This window comes from Anomalospiza imberbis, chromosome 4 (assembly GCF_031753505.1).
Source record: "Anomalospiza imberbis isolate Cuckoo-Finch-1a 21T00152 chromosome 4, ASM3175350v1, whole genome shotgun sequence".
In the NCBI taxonomy this organism is placed as follows: Eukaryota; Metazoa; Chordata; class Aves; order Passeriformes; family Viduidae; genus Anomalospiza; species Anomalospiza imberbis.
This window is the reverse complement of record NC_089684.1, coordinates 61407729-61427283: the sequence shown is the minus strand read 5'-3', so window position 1 is coordinate 61427283 and position 19555 is coordinate 61407729. Positions and strand designations below refer to the sequence as shown.

Here is a 19555-nt window from a genome sequence, read left to right as displayed (position 1 = left end):
GAACATGATAAAAAAAGCCTTTGTATATATTTTGTTCAGTGAATCCCAAAATATTATGATAAGCTAACATACAAAGTTTACAGCTTTTAATAGTTTCAGGATTATTTTACTAGATAATGGCATGATTGACAGACAATCATTAATTACTCAGAATTTTTCCATTCAAATCTAGCACTTGGGGAATGCTGCTTTAAACACTACTGAGGATCTAATAGGGACTGATTTAAAGTCAACACTAAATTTATAAACAGCTAGCAGATACCTGTACTAACTCTTCCTCTGCATATTTGAGCCTGCTGAGCTCACATTCAGCTCCCTCTCTCAGTTCCCTGAGGCGATGAGCTTCACGTTTTGCATCATTGATCTCATCCATCATTTTGCGCTCCAGATTTTGCTTTTCAACAGCAACGTTTCTATTCTCTTCTTGTGCCTTCTCAAGCCTTCACAATTGCACAAAAATATGAGAAAATACACAGCATATTTGTTAAAAGTTGCAGTCCTCAGGATAACAAAATGCATCCAGCAACAGGGCCATGGGCACAAACCAAAGCACATGAGGTTCCCTCTGAACATAAGGAAACACTTTCACCATGAGAGTGACTGAACACTGGCACAGGTTGCCCAGAGAGGTGGTAGAGTCTCCATCCTTGGACATATTCAGAAGCCACCTGCACATGGTCTTAGGCAACCTGTTCCAGATGATCCTGCTTGAGCAGGAGGGGCTGGACAAGATGAACTCCAGAAGTCTCTTCCAACCTCAACCACTCTGTGACAATAAAGACTTTGCAAGCTTCATGAATCAGCAGCAATTACATCACACAACATGATATTCGTGCCAGGCAAAATATCCAAACTTTTACGTGAACTACCATTAGAAGTGTAGTATCAAAATACAATTCTCTATAGACAACTGTGTTACAGGTGCACCGCAGACTATCAACTTTCATATTGCTATATATGCAATAGAAACTAATCAGTTCAGGTTTGTTTCAATCTTAAAAGCTTAAAAAGAGAAAGTGTTCTCATTCCCATGTATGTAACAATTTAAAATAAACTGTAATTATAAGAAAACAACAATACATACTTGTAAATCTGTAGGAAAAAAGACTGAGCCTCTATTCTCTACCTTCATCGACAAGTTTGTATTGCCTGCTAAAATATCCAGGAGCAATCTCTACCCAAGAAATCAGCACCACTGAAATCACAATTTCCATGCAAAGGGAAGATGAACAAAATCCAAAAGCAGTTAATGCAAAAAACAAGATTGTAAAGGATCCGCATTTGTGTTTAACCTCAAAACAAAAGGACAACTTTTTTTTTTTTTTTCTTTTAGGTTTTATACCTTTCCTGTAAGTCAAGAAGACTTTGCTCTGCTGTTTGGAGACTTTCTAAGTCCTTCATCATTTTTGTGATATGTTCTCTCGAGGTTCTGTTCTGTGTATATGCAAACCAGCAGCCTCCAAAACCAATAACTATAGAAACTGTTAATATAAAATCCTTCATCCAGTTGTGAGGGGGACCTGTGCAGAGAACAACACCATCATTATCTAGTTCATTGATACAGACAACAGACTAAGGCCTTCCCCCCCTCTCTCCAGTCCAAAAGGTGACAGAACTGATGCTAAACAGAATTCTAGCTCATTTACCTTAAACTACCTCCAACAACTACCTTTCAAATGTATTCCATAGCATTTTCCATACAAGATAAGCAGCTCTCCTGTAATACAATTTTCTTAATCTATACTAAAACATTCATTAGACTGAGAAAAGCTTACTAAACACCTTTACAGTACATACTTTGCATCTTTATTTGGAGTTAAAATAGAGTTCCACAATTGCACTGCATCAGGCCAGTAGGAGGTGTAATTAAATTTGAGCAAGTTTTCCCCAGTCTGCATCCTCTTAAATATGCTAATACTGAGATAAAAATGCACTCAGAAAAAATAAAGTACATTTTAAAATGGTAACAGCAGCACTTTTAAAAAGTAAAGATTGTATTGTCAAATTATCACATCCAAGATTCACATAACACATCTTTGTTAGTACAACTTTTATAGTCATTTGCACCTCTGTAAAGACAGTTTCTGTGTACAAGCAAGCATGCAGAGCACTGGTGATGTGGTATGGACATGGCTGCATATGGTAAAATGGGTCAGATGTGGAACTCCTGTATTAAGTTTAAATGCACTTAAACTCAAGTATACGCAAAAGACACAGGTGTTGGATTTTCACCACCATCTCCTCTTTTCTTCTTGGGGAAGAAAAAGATCCCCTGTCATTTCAGCATCCCAGCTGCACTGTCCAAGCTAATTGAGAAGTGAATGTAACCTTAGCTATAAATGTAATTTAAACAGTCAAAAATATTTAGAGGACACTTCTTGTGACACAAAAGCCAACATCCATCTGTCAAGTGGCGTTATACTAAAATTTCTACATGATCTTACACACAGAAGTGAACCTTTGTTCCGCTCACAGCACCTAAATAACCTTTTTTAATTCATTGTAGAGTTCCACAACGCATGCCAAGCAATCCATCAGCACATCCACAAAATAGATAAGCTGGCCTATCTACAGTATCAAGTGTCGTGGAAAATATGCTCTGTTGAATTCCTACAATCAAGAGATAAGAAAAGAATTCCAAAAAGTTACTAACGGGTGAGAGGTCCAAATAAAACAACATCCAAGGCTTTGAGCTGAAGCTTCTGTCTATGACTCCGGTCAATTATTTTCAAGTGAGAGATCATGAAAGCATGTTCATTTACTGCTATCCTGTTAATGACAAGACAAAATGTTACCTATTCCATAAGCTATATTCAAAATCAGTCTACACAAAAAAAAAAAAAAAAAGACATCAATAGCATTTCCCACATTTATACAGATTACAGCCATGCAATTAAAGAGTGAAAAATACAATACAGCAGTAATGCTATATAAATGCATATCAGCATGTGACAAGAGAAGAAAATATAATAATTAAACTATTCTTTCTGGGGAAAAAAAATCATTAAATAAATCCATTTAGCATAGTAAAGGTATATTTACAGACTTGTGACACCAACTCCTAAGTATACGCAATACTCAGGTGTGGTATTTATGCTCCAGGAAAGGTATTTTACAGTTACATTGTTGTATATACCCATACAACAGATCAGAAGATGTTCAAAAGGAAGTTTGCTACCGCACAGAATTATATGACCTTTGACAAGGTCCACAGAAAGAAATAAAACTTTTAGGAAAGTTGTATTTTTAAATATTCTGGCAGAAAATAAAAATGCAGCCACCTTTTCAAAACTGCAAGGACACTTCTCTTTTCTTGCATTTGACCGTATCTTGTTAGACTTTAGGTTTACATAGTTGGTCCTACCATATAGACTAATGCAGCAACTTACAGGGAATTATTTGAAACTAATCCAGAAGATATATTCACCTGGGAAGTGTTGTTCCATTGACATTGCTGTCTCTAAAATTCTTTTCATATTGGGGCAATTCAACAAAATCTGAGAGCCACTGAAGAGTATCCTCTTGAGTCCAGTTATGAACTGAAAGAAAAATTCCATTACCTTAGGTTTTTAGTAAAAATCAACAGCTTAGAAGACAAGCAGAAGAAAAGCAGGTTACAATAGCCAAGAGAGTTTAGCCAAATATAATTCCAGAAAAATCACCATTACCATGGTGTTTCTGGCATTTTGCCTTTTCCATTACATGCTTCCTTGTGAAAGCTTAGGCAAACTATAAATAAACAAGCATGGAACCAACAGAAGCATTTCTTTACTAAAGCGTTCACATAACAATTTAGTCTTACATTTTCGTTTAAACCAGGAGAGCATCTTGTGACTTTCATCTACTTAAACCAATTCCAGCCTCAACCCCTTTGTCCTTGCTACCCTTGCAGAACTAAACACATCAGCTGGTGCTATAACCATTTGAGGCAACGTACCAAGATCTTTCCTAGGATGATGCCTTAAGAGCTTGTTTTGACAAAAATTTTCTTACACCTTTATGCCTACTAACCACTAAAATGGGAGCTGACAAGAGAAGGAGAGAGGAGACTGACAGAAAACACCAAAAGACAAAAGAAATGTAACAGGAAAACTATTAAATCTCTCTCAAACATGCCCAAGAAAAATGGAATAACATGCAAAAATACTCTAAGAAAAATTGCTTAAAATATGTAGGGAGTAATTAACAATTTTCCTTAATAACAGCAACACTCTACATAAACATTCACAGACACAGATATGCTAAGAAAATACTTCCCACAGATATTACAAAAAAAAAAATAAAACACCACATTTTTGTCCCTTACAGAGCAGCTGCTGCAGTTTACAGCTTCATACTGACAAAATTGAAGGGAAATTGTTCACTCCATTTATGAGTCTGCAAAAGTCTGTCTGCATATGAAAGAAACAGGGACAGCTTCCTTCTGGACAGACTTGTATTCACATGAAAAACTAGGGGTTTTTTTGAACACTTCTCTATCTAGAACTACTTGCATGTGGCAGTGCTGGGCAGAGATTATCACTAGGACACATTCTCAGTGGTGACTTTTTGACAATAATCCTTTAGAAAGCACTGCTGAAAGCTTGACAGGTAAAGCTGCAGGCAATGGTAATTTTTATGAGTTCAAATTCATATTTCAGTTCACACTGTAACTGAAATAAGGACTTTTAGGTCTCTTGTCTACACTAGCACAGCTGCAAAATAAGCTTAAACATTTTAAGATTATCATTCCCGAAAGGTGGAGATAGAACACTTTTCACAGACTCACAGCTTCAAGAAACAAACTCAGTACAAACCTCTTGCTATCTATCCATATGAGTGGCTACACAACCTTCCCAGTACGGTGTCCCATTTCTTTCTCTCCTTGTAAGCTACAGTCAGGTATCGATTTGACACAGACTCAGTTTTGTCATATTACTCTAAGATTTTATGCAAAATATCTGGGGTTTATTTATAAACAGGTAGTTTTCCCATTGCAAAGATTCTTAACTGTTTTGTGAATAATAAGCAATCAGATTTACAAATCATTCAAAGTAATTTGACTGGTCATTACAAGTCTCAAAAGAGTGGTAAAATCATCCAGAAAAATTTCACCTTAACTGCATTCTAGAAATATATTCATAGACTGATCCAAAGTAAAAGCATTGTTTTGTTATGACATGAGGAAAAAAACATCTAAAATAGCCACTGCAGACTACCACTGACAGTAGAGAATACACAATTTCAGAAGCCACACAATTCACTGAGTTTATAAGTTGGGGGGAAGGATTAAAAATACCATTGAGACTTTTCACTTCTACTACTGAAAGAATTTTATAGACATTCTGCCAAATTTTACATAAATTTATAGGTTTCTATAATCCAGTGGTAATATTAAACATATCCTGAAATAAATGAGCTACACATTTAAGTGGTTTACCATAGAGCAAATCACATCTGTTGCACTGCTTAGATTGATGTGATGTTTTCTTCATAGATTATCAATGAAATTTTCCCAAAAAAATCAGTTATATTCTGGAAAAAGCACTTTATTATTCATTGTCTACCACTATATCAGGTACCTCCATTAGTACAGAAACGGCAAAAAGAAGCAACCACAGTCTATCCTAAACTAGAAACTTGCACTTTCTGTACTCTTATACTGTTACTCATTAATTAAAAAACAATATCAATTACTTCTTTATTTATGTTGTGTCCTTTTAACTGATCACTAACCATTTAAGCTATGAATATATACTGTCATCTCTTATTCTGGGATGTCAAGTTCTGAATCTCTTTTTACATACATATTTTGCAAGAAATTTAGGTTTATTATGTAAACAAATTCTTCACTCACAGAAGTCCAGTGCCAGTGCCCCCAAATCCCCAAGTTTTGCAGGTGGACTCAGACTCTAAACTACAGTGTTCTTCCTTTCCTATTCTAGCAATCAGTGAAAACACTCAGACTGTTCCTTTTTGTTGGTATCTTCCATATGCCATATGTTGGTAAGTAGTATTATTTGACTTGTCTCCAGTCATGACATACATATCTGTTCTACAGCAGCACAAAGTACTGAAAAGCAAACTGGCCTTTCTCCACAAGAAGCAGTTGTAGTCCACTGAAACAGGACACAAGGCAAGTGTGATATACACCAGGTGTACTGAAGGGCAAGCAGGACAGCTGAAATTCATCTTCATCAGCACTGCCAATTAGATTGTGCCAACTCACACTAATTAGCTGAGGTTGTAATTTTTCCTTAGTTTAATCACCAAAAAAGAAAGCACTACTTCAGACAACAGAGTAGCAAGCCACAACTACTGTAAGTTAAATGCATATAGCATTACAGAGTAATCATACCATCCTTCTCTCTTACACCTCTTTTTATAAAGAGATACCTTCAGAGAGAGGATGTCAGCAATATGCTTTGGGCAGGCAGGTATAGAAGGCAGTGCTCACACCCCAGAGCAGTACTCAGTCTCTAGACCTCCATCAGCCATTTTATTCAGACCACAAGTTTGAGTTTTGGGGTTTTCTTCCTGCTTCTTTTCAACTGTTCTACCAACATACCTGAAGGTGAAGACAGCAAAAGTAGCTTTAAACTGGCCCTGTATGAAAGTTTCTCACTGTTAACCCACAGTATTTAGAAGATCAGTCTATTTACCAGTTTTTTGTGTTAAATTTATCATGCTAAATTTATCATATCACACAAAAGGATTCAAAACTTAGTTTTTAGGACCATCAGCAGTAAGCAGAATTATGTAACTCATCCTTAGCCAAGCCCTGCTTGCATTCATTTCCAACCTCCAGATATTTAAAACCTGAGACAGCAAATTATTAGAGAGCAAGGCAATCACAACATGTTTGTGGTATGCAGTTTAGTCCCAGTTGCTGCAAGAACACTTGTGCAGTAGTACATCAGAATACAACAGGTGATCACACATGCAAATATAGACCCATTTTTGTATCTTTTTGCCCTAATAGATAACGTACCAGACTTTAGTTCACCTCCTGTTTTCCACAAAGAGGGAAAGAGAATTAAAGGAGGGAAAAAAAGGTACACATAGAAGACAAGGAGAAAGTTTTTTGTATTAAGGACAGTCTATAGGAGATACTATACATTAAAGCTCAAATATGCCATAATGGTAAAAAACAAAAAAGGCTACTTTTTCTTTTTTAAGGTTTGACAGGATTCAAATTAGTCTGACAACAGCCAAGCATTCATGAACTCCACGTTTGACTTCAACAGTTTTTACTTGGCTACAAAATCAAGTCCCAAGGGACAATGCTACATCACTAAGAATGCAGCATCCAGCCCTACTCACTGAGACAGGTCAGAGAACCACCCAGCTGAAGGCTCTGGACTGATTTTACAGCCCCCTTGCTACTGAGACTAAACACCTACACCCTGCTCTTCAGACAGCAAATTCCCATGACTACAGCTGACTGCAGGGGCAAAAAGAGAAGGCAGGTGCCATTGAGTGAGAGAACTTCCAAAGATAATTGTACAAAGACTGGTATTCTGTTATCAAACCACATGTTCATCTGTCCCCTTTTCCACACTCAAAACTACTACCTCTTTAAGGCCCTTGCAGAAAAACACATTGAAGATGCACCTTTGATATTAACCTAACAGTAGCTACTAAGTTTGTTAATTGTGAATATCTGAAAGACTCTGTAGCACATGTATAAATACTGCTTAGTTAGAAGAGGAGACAGTCAAAGAATACCATACAACAAGCATATACTGGAATTTACATTTAAAGAACAGTAACACACAGTAACAGAAGTCAGAAGACTTTCAGAGAGAAGTGTTTTCTACATTTTAAGCAGCTATGATAGTTCATAGAATCACTCCTCTAAAGAGAGCACTCTGTAGAATTAGATTATGAGATTTAAAAAAATTCAAAGGCCACAAAAAGCAAATTCTAACTAAACTAAATTAAATTACAGTCTTGTTTTGTACCAAAGGAGTCCTTTAAACTGAGTGGCAACATAGCAACAATAGGCTAGATGCTGATTCAAGCTACAATATGACTCCTGCCATGCAGGTAAAACCTGTAACAGCCTTGAACTTCCATTAATTTGCACCAGCCTAGACTATGCCTTAAGGATTCTGCACCAGGCAGGGACATCAAAAACCTGCCCAGTGCCAGAAATATTAAAAAGCAATATTCTGAAGCCCCCTCTTTTATTAGGCAATTTTTAGAGCTTTGAATGCAGCCGATCCTCAGTGTTACATTCAGTGTGTAAAATCCTTCTTAATCAATTATTTAAAAGCAACCTCTACTTTCCTTAACCCTAAAAGGAGACATCAAACAGCAATGGCATTTTTTTTGCTGTCTTCCTTCACACCTTATCTATTTTGTACCACCAATATGTTAAACGAAGAGCACCTTTAAGCTATTTGACAAGTATTTAACACAAACATTCATATAAAGCAAGCTTTATGGCAAAGAATAAGCAAATTCTACTCAGCATAAACTACACAGCAGTAGATCCTGAAGATGTTTCTGTATATACTGTCAAGAGCACTACAGTTTGCAATTCTCACACAAAACCTTAACAGATTGTTTAGAAGTCTCAAATTACTGATACTATAATTTACACTACCTTCCATCCTCTTGTTTAATGTTGTCAAATTACTATAAACTAGTGGCACATAAAAACCAAATAAATCAAAAATTCCTAAAACATCTAGAAAGGAATGGCAACATTTTCTATACTACCTAAAATCAATTTAAAGTAGTTCATCTTCTGAGGGGCTTCATGCTTTCTAACAGTCAGCAGACCACTGTTAACACTGCTCAGGAGTCTCATTCTAAAGGTCTCCCTCTGGTGCAATTTTAGCTCTCTCAGCAGGATACACAAATAAAGCCACTACAAGCAGACACAATGAGATGAGACATTCCTCTCCGAGTCTTTTGAGTCTTACTCACTCACTACATTCAAGAAAACTGGAATATATACACAACAGACAAACTGTACTTCTAGAATCACTATAGCTTAAATTTTTGAACAGTTACTCATGACTTAGACCTACAGTTTTGAGGAGATAATTTTTTCTGATGATTTTGTTGCAATACTTTCAGGGAACAGGATCTTCAGCAAGTAAGTATTTAAGGAATATTTGAAGAGATAAGGCCAAAAGTTACTGGTTAAAACAGATATTTACTACATTCCAAACACTTCATGCATTACCTCAGAGTACACTTAAGTGACTTCCTGCATTAGCAGAATGAACCAATGCCATATTCCTGGTTTCATTCCCCTCCTGTTCTTACTTTCAGTTGTTTGACCCATACTAAGTTTTAGATCTCTCTATGCTCACCACTAGAACATGTCATGGTTTAGGAATGGTATTCTCAAGTTTAGCAGTCCTTTACAAACATATGTGCAGTTTCCTCTTCCCCTCCAATTAGAGGCACATAGGGTAAAGATCACAAATTGAGATAGGAACAATTTACTGGAAACAGCAATGAGATAAGAAAATGAACAATAATAGCAACAATACAATAACAAAAGGTGTAAGAAAAATAAACTACTCACATGGAAAGCCCCTGACAATAAACAAATACCAGATGGGTCTGTTCCCCATGTTTCTCGACCAGAATGAACCTCTTCTCCCCGGCAGAGAGAGACACTCCGGTTCCCAGGCTCCCAGCAGTGACGTGGGGGTGTAGGATGACAGCCTGGCTGTAGCCATGCCCCCTCCTGACTGCTGCTGAAAATTAATCCTGGCCAGAACCAGCACAACACCTTCGGAATGAGGGCTGGGGTGGGGAAGGTGCTGAGGAAGTTAGGTATTTTTCTCCTATTCCAACATTCCAGATCTCTTTTTTAATCACTATATCCTGGGATGTATTTGGCAATGAACACTGTACTGATTAAATGCTGTCCTTTGATACTTGGAATAGTTGGATCAACTTACTTATTTCATTTAAATCAAAGTGAGGGAGGGCTGGTGGTGTTGGGTTGCCAGTACATTGTACTGTATCTCAAGTTAAAGAAGATTTTCAAAAATTTTTTGGACTAAAAATTATAGATCTTTGTAGCTCAAATAAAATTTAAATCAAAGTGAAAGTGCATTGAATTTTACACTTAATACTATACTTAAAAAAATAGCTTGAGAGAAACCCTTAGGGTTTATTAAATTAAAAACATGCTAATCTGGAATTCAGCACTGGTACTGGTACCAGTCACCTTGATAAATTAGAACCTTATGTAAGCTATCTTATTTTACCCACAATAAACAAAACAGATAAAGAGGAAATTACCTGTAGCTGCTCTAAATGAGTTCTTAGTCAGATTTATGTGTGCCTATAAATAACAGTGTCAAAATAGATTCATGAAGATGCTTCAAGAAGTCATTCATTCATTACTCTATACTTGGTGGAAGAATTGTTGAATTATAATTATGTCAATAGCCACCATCGTTTTCAGCTATACTTCTTTACCTACCTTCAGACGTTTTCCAGCGTTTCCACAGATCTTCAATGGTGATATGCTTGTCTTCTCTGTGCAGGTGACTATGTTTATTTGAGGCATCCTTGTATTGCATATCTTCCCTTAGAAACTGAAGAAAAGGGGAAAACATCATCTTAAATGCCTAAATAATAATTTCTGAACAGAAACTACACAGAAATCAGGTAGAGTCTTTCCCATGTCTTCCCCATACAAGCAGCAGAGAATTGATCTGAGTTTTCCACATCAAAGACTCAGGAAGGTAAGTTAAACACTCTTACAAAATTTGTTTTTCACAATTATTAAATCCTAGAAAAACTGACAATGCAGCTGCCACTGCACTGAGTTCAACATTATTAGTATGCCTCAGATTTACAGTGATTACAGGAACATACCACAGTTACACTGCACACTTCTCTATTCTCATGACATTTAACCAACTTCCCCTCCTTGAAAATGAGGCCATGCGAGATTTGAAAGTGTGCCAGTAATTTTTGGATGAGTAATGCCTGAATCCTGCCATACCAGTTAAATGCAACTGCCTGAAGGATGAGTGTAAGCTGTTTACTAAGTAGTATTAAAGTCTTTTGATTAGACAACAAAAATTTGACTTCTATTCATCAAATTAAAAAACAGAAGTCATCTGAGGGCCAATTTTCTGCTTGCTAATCATTCCTCAGTGGTTACACTCCAAGTACAGCAGAATTACATAAATCTTCTTCATTTTCAGTAATTAATAGGAAGCCTTTTAGCAAACATTATAAAAAGGAAGATCATGCAATCATGACATACAGAGTGGGTGGTGAGGCACTGGCACATGTTGTGCAGAGAAGCTGTAAATGTCCTGTCCCTGGCAGCATTCAAGGCCAGGTTGGATTGGGCTCTGAGCAATCTGATCTAGTGCAAGATGTCCCTGCCTACAACAGGGAGGTTGGAATCAAATGATCTTTAAGGTCTCTTCCAACCCAAACCACTGCATGATTCTATGATACAATTATATGATGGCAGTGTTGTATCAGTATTCCACAAGTTGCTACAAACAGTTCTCCAAATACATACCCAAGAAAAGCCATGGAACTGTAAAATTCCCTCTATTTTTTTTTATTTCATAAAGGCCTAGAAAAGTTAGAATACTGGTTGGCAAATGACTTCCCATTAAGAGTGGAAATCCTTCATAAGTATCAGCATTGTATGAACAGTGTCTTCAGGTGAAGACCTTAGGATTAGTGTCAGAAAACTAGTATCTGGTACTAACAGTACCAGAAAACCAAGTAAGCTTCCACAGCAGACAGCTTGCTTTCTTCAGTTTGTGAAGGATAAAGTGCTCAAATAAAACCAGCTACAGATAGTCATGACAGCTAAGTCAAAAAACAGCTTTTTATATGGCTGATCATATGTCGTCACCATTCAAGAGAGGTGAGGAAGAAAGCCAAGCTAGTGATGCACAGCAGAAGAACTTAATTCTTAAAATTCAGTCCAGGTAACAATTCAAGTGCAGAGCATCCCACAAAGGCTCCATTTATAACAAAGGCTCCATTTCTAACAGATCTAGAGATTATACCCTTCAGAAACTGCAGGAGACACTGAAAAGTAGCCAACATTAAACAAGGATATTAACTCTTAATAAAAAGAAACGGTATACAATAGCAGAAATAGGCAAGCAAAAACTAACACTTACCAACTGTCCCTAACTAAAATATTTTTACTAGAATGTGAGGGAATCTCAAACTATGAATGGATTCAAGTTTCTCCCCTAACTGATGGACTCGGGACAACATACAAATTGCCCTCCATAAACAAACCCCAGAGCCATAGTATTGAAACACTGACTGGATGTATCTATTACTTCAAAACTTTTTCTGATTGTCAGACATTAGTTTTGCAAAGCCTTTTGATTCCTAGAATAGTTCCATTTAGCCCATACAAACTGCATAAGCATTTTTAATTGTCTTCCCCGTGTATATAAGAATGGCATAAATTGAGATATATAAATATATACACGCACACACATGAGAAATATATGAGAAACTTAAGAAATATATGAGAACTGAAAATAGCAGCCTGTTGAGGCAAAGGCAATTACAGAACATCTGAAAAACAATGGATCAAGAACAGTAAAAAGGTTTAATAAGCACAGGACTGTATGCTGTAACTGTATGCAAATGTAAAAAATATCTGTTGCACATTCCATCATCCAAGTGGGAATTCTGAATACTTCCCATATTGGCAATGCTACCGTGAAGCTGCCAAATTCTACAATTGTCATGCAATGTGCAATGAAAGATGGGTTGTCTTATTCATTCCCACTCAATGCTTATTAAAGGCTAAACTGAAGAGCAGGAACTAAACAATAAGAAAACCAACAAAATTATCCACTCATGTGGATGTTCCTATCCACTAATGTCCCTAAACCTTTCCAGATTACAGTACAGTCTTAGAGATGGAACAGCAGGAAAGAACTGATGCTTTCCCACCTTACCTTTTCCCTTCAGACTGCAAGTATCTGCTGTCAACTGACATCCCCAGAATATCTTTCAGGAACTTGCAAAAAACATACTAAAAATACAGCAAAAGCATGTGTTTTATGTCCCTCTCTGTAATGATTATCTCTTTTCATATGGGGGTTAAGGTAAATGCTAATGCTCACTCTTCAGCTTTCTAGTGACTGATGATGCATCATCCTTGGAAACTCCAAATGTCAGGCATGGACATTTTTTTTCAAAACAAGTGCCGTAGGGTGATCAAGTTGCCGAAGAGGGAGAGAATATGTTGTATATAAAGGCTGGGGCCAATTTTGAGTCTTCTCAGCTAGGACTCAGATCACTTTTTTTTGTACAAACTTGCTACCTTTACTGATAGTTGTCAGTAAAGGTTGTAAAATATCGAAGGATGAGAACTTTTGTTCAGTTACAGGTGCTGTCAAGAAAAATTTGAGCTGCTGCTAACAGTACTACTCAGCTTTTAGAAGAAGAGAAGGAAGATGCCAAGTGCAAACAGCAAGTCTCAAGGTGTTACACCTCCCATGCTAACCCGAGCAGGAACGCGTCCCGAGTCAGCCCCGGGACGCAGCGCGGCTCCCGGCCAGCGGCTCCTCCTGCAGTTCCGGCGCGCCGCCCGCAGAGGGCGCCGCCAGCAGCCGCACGGGAAGCGCGGATCCGAGGCCGCTGCCCGGGATTTCCCGGGAGAAGGAAGGGCTGAGCGCACCGGGCTCATCCCGAGACCCCCACTGGAGCATTCGACTACGTCCCTCTTGTAAAAGGGAGCGTCAACACAAACTGGAAAGCAGCTTGCAGTTAGTAACCAGCACAGTTACTGCTCAGGGGCAGAGACAGTACATCTGTGAGAACTTCTTCCAAGTGAAAAGCCCCTCTTCTCTTCTGTCCTACCCGTACTGCTCGCAGATCCTGAGAAAATGACCACGATGACTTCCTCAAAAAGGTTCTCTGACACCACAAGGTGTCACAACACTAAAGTTACAGCGCACGTATCTGGAAAGAGGTCACCATGTTTCAAAGAGTAGGTGCACTCACTAACGAAGAGGTATATAACAACATCAAACATCTTTCTTCTGTGGAAAAGATCTTTGTTTCGAAAGTGGCCTAATACGGAAGTGCTTCCTTAAGAAAAAGAACTGGGACCTAAATTGAAGAAAGACAAAAACAGAACAACTCCAGTTAAAAAGAGGATTTTTCTGTTCCTTGTCATGGCAGCTAATCTCTCTTCAGTTGCCCTGGTCATTAAGTACCCAAAGAAAAGGTTAGAAAAATAACTCTAAATAGGGAGGTTAAAAGAATAAGCTCTAAGAAAAACACATTTAAGTATTATCTTAGCCAACATAATTACTCAGGAAGGAGAAGTCCTTTTAAGACTACAAAGTTGAAACCAAGAAAGCAGAAGATAAGTTACCTAAAAACTCTGTATGAAACAAAAATAATCATTTGTCAAACCACTTACTTCAAAAACAAGTACAGAATTAAAAAAACACCCCACCTAGACTTGAAACTAGAGTTTTGATCCCAAAAGTACTATAACAGCCAAAAAAAGAAAACAAAAAGAAAAAAAAGGAAAACAAGAAAGAAAAAAAATCAAATATCAGTGCTGCAAGACACGCTTGCAGGGCAAACAAGCAATTGCATACTTTCAAGAATGCCACTGGAAAAGTAAAATTAACCACACTCACTAACAGCAGCAGGAACCACTCTCATGATGTTTATGTTTTGTTCTGGGTGAAGGCTCAAGTTTATAATTTTCAGTTTCATCAACTTAAAATAGACCCCCTAACTGACACGTTTACTTTAAGAGCAATTAATAACATCTCCTGGCCAGGTATTACTCTCACCCTTGAGCATCTATTCCTCAAATAGTGTTATTTCCTTCAGGTTTATTCCTTCAAAGAGAAAACCAGCAAAAGTTACAACTTGAGCCTTTTAGTACATTTCCTCACATCCATTTGCTACAGGATTTGTTGCAGCTATTGCAATGTCACACGTACTGACTAAATTATGATGGCTGATGTGCTTTTAAAAGGCAACATACTATGATTCAGGTATGACTGCCTACTTTACAGAAATGGCTTCTAAAGATGCTATAAAGTAAAATAACATATTAAATAATATTAATAATAAAACATGACTAGAACAATGTAGGACACAGCCAGGAAAGTGTTATCAAGTATCTCTTAAATAACCTACACATTCTATCCAAAAAAGTTACTGCAGCTCAAAACAAAACTGTAGCCACGTACTGCAAAGTAAACTCTGCAATCTCTGCAAAGCCAAGATAGAATTTCCAAGGGATCACTTCATTGTAGCGGGACTAAATAAAGAGGTGTAGACAGCCACATATTAGCTTGAGCACATCCAAGGAGGCAAGGCGTGAGGTAGGTCTAGTCCAAACCACGTTGGAACAGTTTCTGTGCAACTGTACCCACAATAACACGTGCTGCCTCTCTATAGGGCTTCTTTGCACAGGCACAGCTGTCAACTAACACCATCAATGTTTTCACACAAGACCTGGCTCCTTATCCTGCTCTACAAAAACAAATTGTCTAGACACGTTCAGAGCGGCTTACAAAACTACAGAAGACTAAAACATACTCTGCCTGGGGACAAATACATTAGCAGTTGAATTAAAGACAATTAATTCAAAAAAATACCCCTACTAAATAGTCACAACAAATTAAGGAATTCAAAGTAACCCAGTAGCTCAGGGGGCAAGGGTTTGCTGCACTGCTTAGGAAGCTCAAAATCCTTGTCTGAAAGATCAGTGTTTGTAACAGAATGTCTTGCACAGTGAGATGCAAAACGCACTCAGGAGCCATCCCAGTGTCATGAAGATACAGTTATAATGTCTTCAGTTTCTGAACCACTCCAGCACATATTTTTCCACATGCAGAATTTTGTCTAAACAGCTGACACCAAAATATTAAGTTGCTTACAGAAATACAAACTCCAGTTTAAGGACTTTTATTACATCAATGACAAAACCAAAATACTAAGGGAACTTGAAAGGACATTTAACATTCTGCTGAGAGTATATTTCCAGAGAACAAAATTAAGCCTATCCTTGTCAAACTTATTACAGTCAAAGTGCTATAACAGTATTATCATTCCAGACCATGCTAGCAACTTTTCCTGCTTTAATCACTGTATAGTAGAGAATCATCTTCCCTGGTTTAGACCACGAAAGTTAGGTTCTATTTGATTCTTGCCTCCAGACAACATTTATGAGGCAGCCACTTCGGCATATCATCTCCGAGGTTCCAACTTCTTTGACCATCCTGCTAAAAGCTATTCTCTGATGCTTTCAGTGCTGCAGCCTCTTCTTCTCTTTACTGTACCTTTTTGTCTTTTTTTTTATTTTTTTTTTTTTGGGGGGGAAGGGTATGGGGCAGGGTGTTGGTGGTTTTCTATGGGGTTTGTTCAGTTTGCAGTTTTTCTATAAAGTGACAATTTCCAGTTACCTCCTTAAAAAAACTTAAGCAAAATATGAAGTGATCTATCCAGAGATCCCACCCAAAACTGTACATTTGTGCCTTTACCTTGGTGAGACATTAAACACACAGTAAGATACTAACACTTCAAAAATATCAACTTCTTCTAACACTGCAGAGAGATTCCTGGAGGAAATTACTTTATGTAGGACCTGCTTAGGGAAGTTCTTTGGAAACAGGAAAAACCTATGTAAATAGTGAACATATGATAAGTCTGTTTTACTGCTTGTGTCTCATCATTAAAACAAAACACGTTCCCATGGTGCAACAGATGCTTCCTGAGGCAGACAGCCTCCCACAACACATGACTAAAACCTCAGTTAGTAATACCACGTTCTCCCTTTCAGTTACCCATTTAAAGCCTACCTCTTGAAACCAGCTTAAACAATCACAATCCTTACATATAAAGCATATCAAGTATAAAGTATATTTATTACTTTATATTACATATAAAGTAATAATATCAGCAGCTAAGTTTGATAGGAATTCTTATTAGCCTGCCTTCATAATAAGTATAGAGGGTTCTTCTTCCTTTTTCCTTTTCTCTGCTGTACCACAACAAATAATAAGTAAAAAGTAACAACTCCATGCTCAGACTAGAACCCCTCTAACTTCCACAGAAGACTTCAATAAAATCCCTCATGTTTTGCTAACTATTAAATCCCATGCTAAAAATTTAGATGAGGTTTTCTCACATCAACTTTATCAAAGTCAAATATAAGTTTCTTTCCAGTCCATACAAAGTATGTCCAAAGGTCTTCCAGTATCAGACAGTTTTTGAGGAAATAAGAAATATCTTCATTCAAATTTTCTAATATCCTAGAAAATTTCCTTCTTTGGAGAAGGGTTTTATGTGTCCTTCATTTTACAGGGGAAAAACAAGCTACAACCTAAAACAGGGCATGAAAACATTAGGAAAAATAAACTGCATGCAGATGAAATGTCTGGAATTACGTTGGGAGTTAACTGGATTAGCAAACTAAAATAGTTAAAATAAATAGTTCAACATCTTTATTTCTTTTTACCTTCCTGTCTCAAAATAACTTATTTACAAGAACTTCCTTCCTTGGTGTAAATATACCCTTGCAACACTGTTGTAGTGCTGGTAAAACAGCAGAAAGTTATTCTACTTTGTCACATTCTTCCTGACAGGTAAAAAGCTAATGAGCATCTAATCCACATACTCAATATGCTGCTCTCCAGGAGTCTTGCAAGTAAAAACCATGCAGCATAAAACAGAAAATCCATTCCCTGCTGTTAAGTAAAATCCCTGTATTTCATGTAAGCTTTACTTCTAATAAAGTGGGTTTTTTAATTATCAGTCCTCATTCTTAATCAGAATAAGCAGCAATACACCTACTGTGACAGAACAAAAAAAAATCTGGTTCTGAAATATAAATAGGACATATTTAGTATATATTCAGACCTACTGTAACCAGGTAACTATGTAACTATGTTGTATAAATGTAGATCTTGTAAGATAATGGTAAAGATTTAGTAAAAGCACTACAAGAAAAACAGAGGTTACTAGCTGAACTTGCAATTAAACTGCATTTCTCATTAATTTCAGGTTTGCATTTAATGTCCTAGAAGAAAGCACTCTATGCAAATACATATTCATCACTGATTTGTGTGGAAATTATACGTAGAAAAGTGCTACTTTGCAGGGAGTGGGTTATTAAATATTTCTTCAATAATTAAAAATGAACTAGCAGAAACAAGGCTACAATTAAGTCATTTTATTTTATGCACAATGTGTAGTTTGAACATATAGTTTCACCCACCTCTAATTACCCCAGCTGAACAACATGCCTCATCAACTATTATAATTTCAGTCATTTAAACAGGTTGCATAGTTTCTTTTGTTTTCTCTGGAACAGGAAGAAACTTAAGGTCATTATAAAGATGGTCCACTGAAAACCAGGGCAAATCCTCTGAATACTGATAAAATATTTCCAATGTATAAATGTTTCAGTATTTTCTTTTAACTTCCTCAGCTTCGGTGTCTAAAAATGCAGTACAAGTCAAGAGAAACAATCAAAGTACTGGGAAGTTCCTCAGGAAGCTCACACTCCATCACTAACATTTCACTTTGCATACTGAACTGTGCCTGTCCCAAGCGTTCTGCAATAACAAAGGCAGACTATATGCATTATTTTTGAAAAGTCATGGCAGTCAGGTGAAGTCCCTGGTGATTGGGAAAAAGGAAACATCACTCCTACTGAAAAAGGAAGAAACGCAGACCTGAGAAAATAAAGACCATTGAGCCTCACACCTCTGTGTTTCGGATGATCATGGAGCAGATCTTCATGGAAGCAATCTTACAGCACATACAATGAAGTGATCTGAGACAATCCAGCTTGGCTCTACTAAGGGCAAACAGTGTCTGCCTGATCTGGTGGCCTTCTATGATGGGGTGACTGCAGTGGTTGATGAGGGAAGACAAATGTCATCTACATAGACCACTGAAAGGCCTTTGACACAGTGGCACATAACATCCTTATCCCCAGACTGGAAAGAGACGGATTAGAAGGATGGGGCATTTGATGAATAAGAAACTGCCTGAATGGACACAGCTGTCAATCATTCTATGTCCAGGTGGAGGCCAGTGATGAGTGGTGCCCTTCAGGGCTCTCTCTTGGGACAGGGGCTCTTTGATACCTTCATCAACAACACAGACAGTGAGATCAAGTGCATCCTCAGCAAGTTTGCAGATGACATGAAACTGAACAGTACAGCTGAACTAGAAGGAAGAGATGTCATCCAGAGGAATCTGGATGAACCTAAGAAGTGGGCCTATGAGAACCTCATGAAGTCCAAGGGCAAGGTGTTGCACCTGCATTGGAGCAATCCAAGACATGAGCACAGACTGGGAGAAGTCATTGAGAGCAGCCCTGCCAAGAAGGACTTGGGGGTGCTGGTGGATGAAAAGCGGAAAAATGAGCCAACAGTGTGCACTCACAGGCCAGAAAGTCAGCTGCATCCTGGGCTACACTGAAAGAGGAGTGGCCAGCAGGTCAAGGGAGGTGATTCTGCCCCTCTACTCTGCTCTTGTGAGATCCCACCTGGAGTGCTGCCTCCAGCTCCTCAGCACAAGAAACACACTGATCTGTTGGATCAAG

General features: G+C 37.7%; 1 protein-coding gene across 3 annotated transcripts in view; it reads right to left on the bottom strand.

Moving 5' to 3' along the window:
* The window catches only part of STIM2 (stromal interaction molecule 2), a 63848-nt gene that overhangs the window by 6905 nt on the left and 37388 nt on the right, over window positions 1-19555 (bottom strand). For all 3 annotated transcript variants that reach the window (XM_068188831.1, XM_068188830.1, XM_068188832.1), the window contains exons 3-7: window positions 10439-10553; window positions 3428-3539; window positions 2654-2769; window positions 1343-1520; window positions 263-440 (exon numbers count right to left, since the gene is read on the bottom strand). In XM_068188831.1, coding sequence (XP_068044932.1) covers window positions 263-440; window positions 1343-1520; window positions 2654-2769; window positions 3428-3539; window positions 10439-10553 — 699 coding nt within the window. The remainder of the gene's footprint in view (window positions 1-262; window positions 441-1342; window positions 1521-2653; window positions 2770-3427; window positions 3540-10438; window positions 10554-19555) is intronic.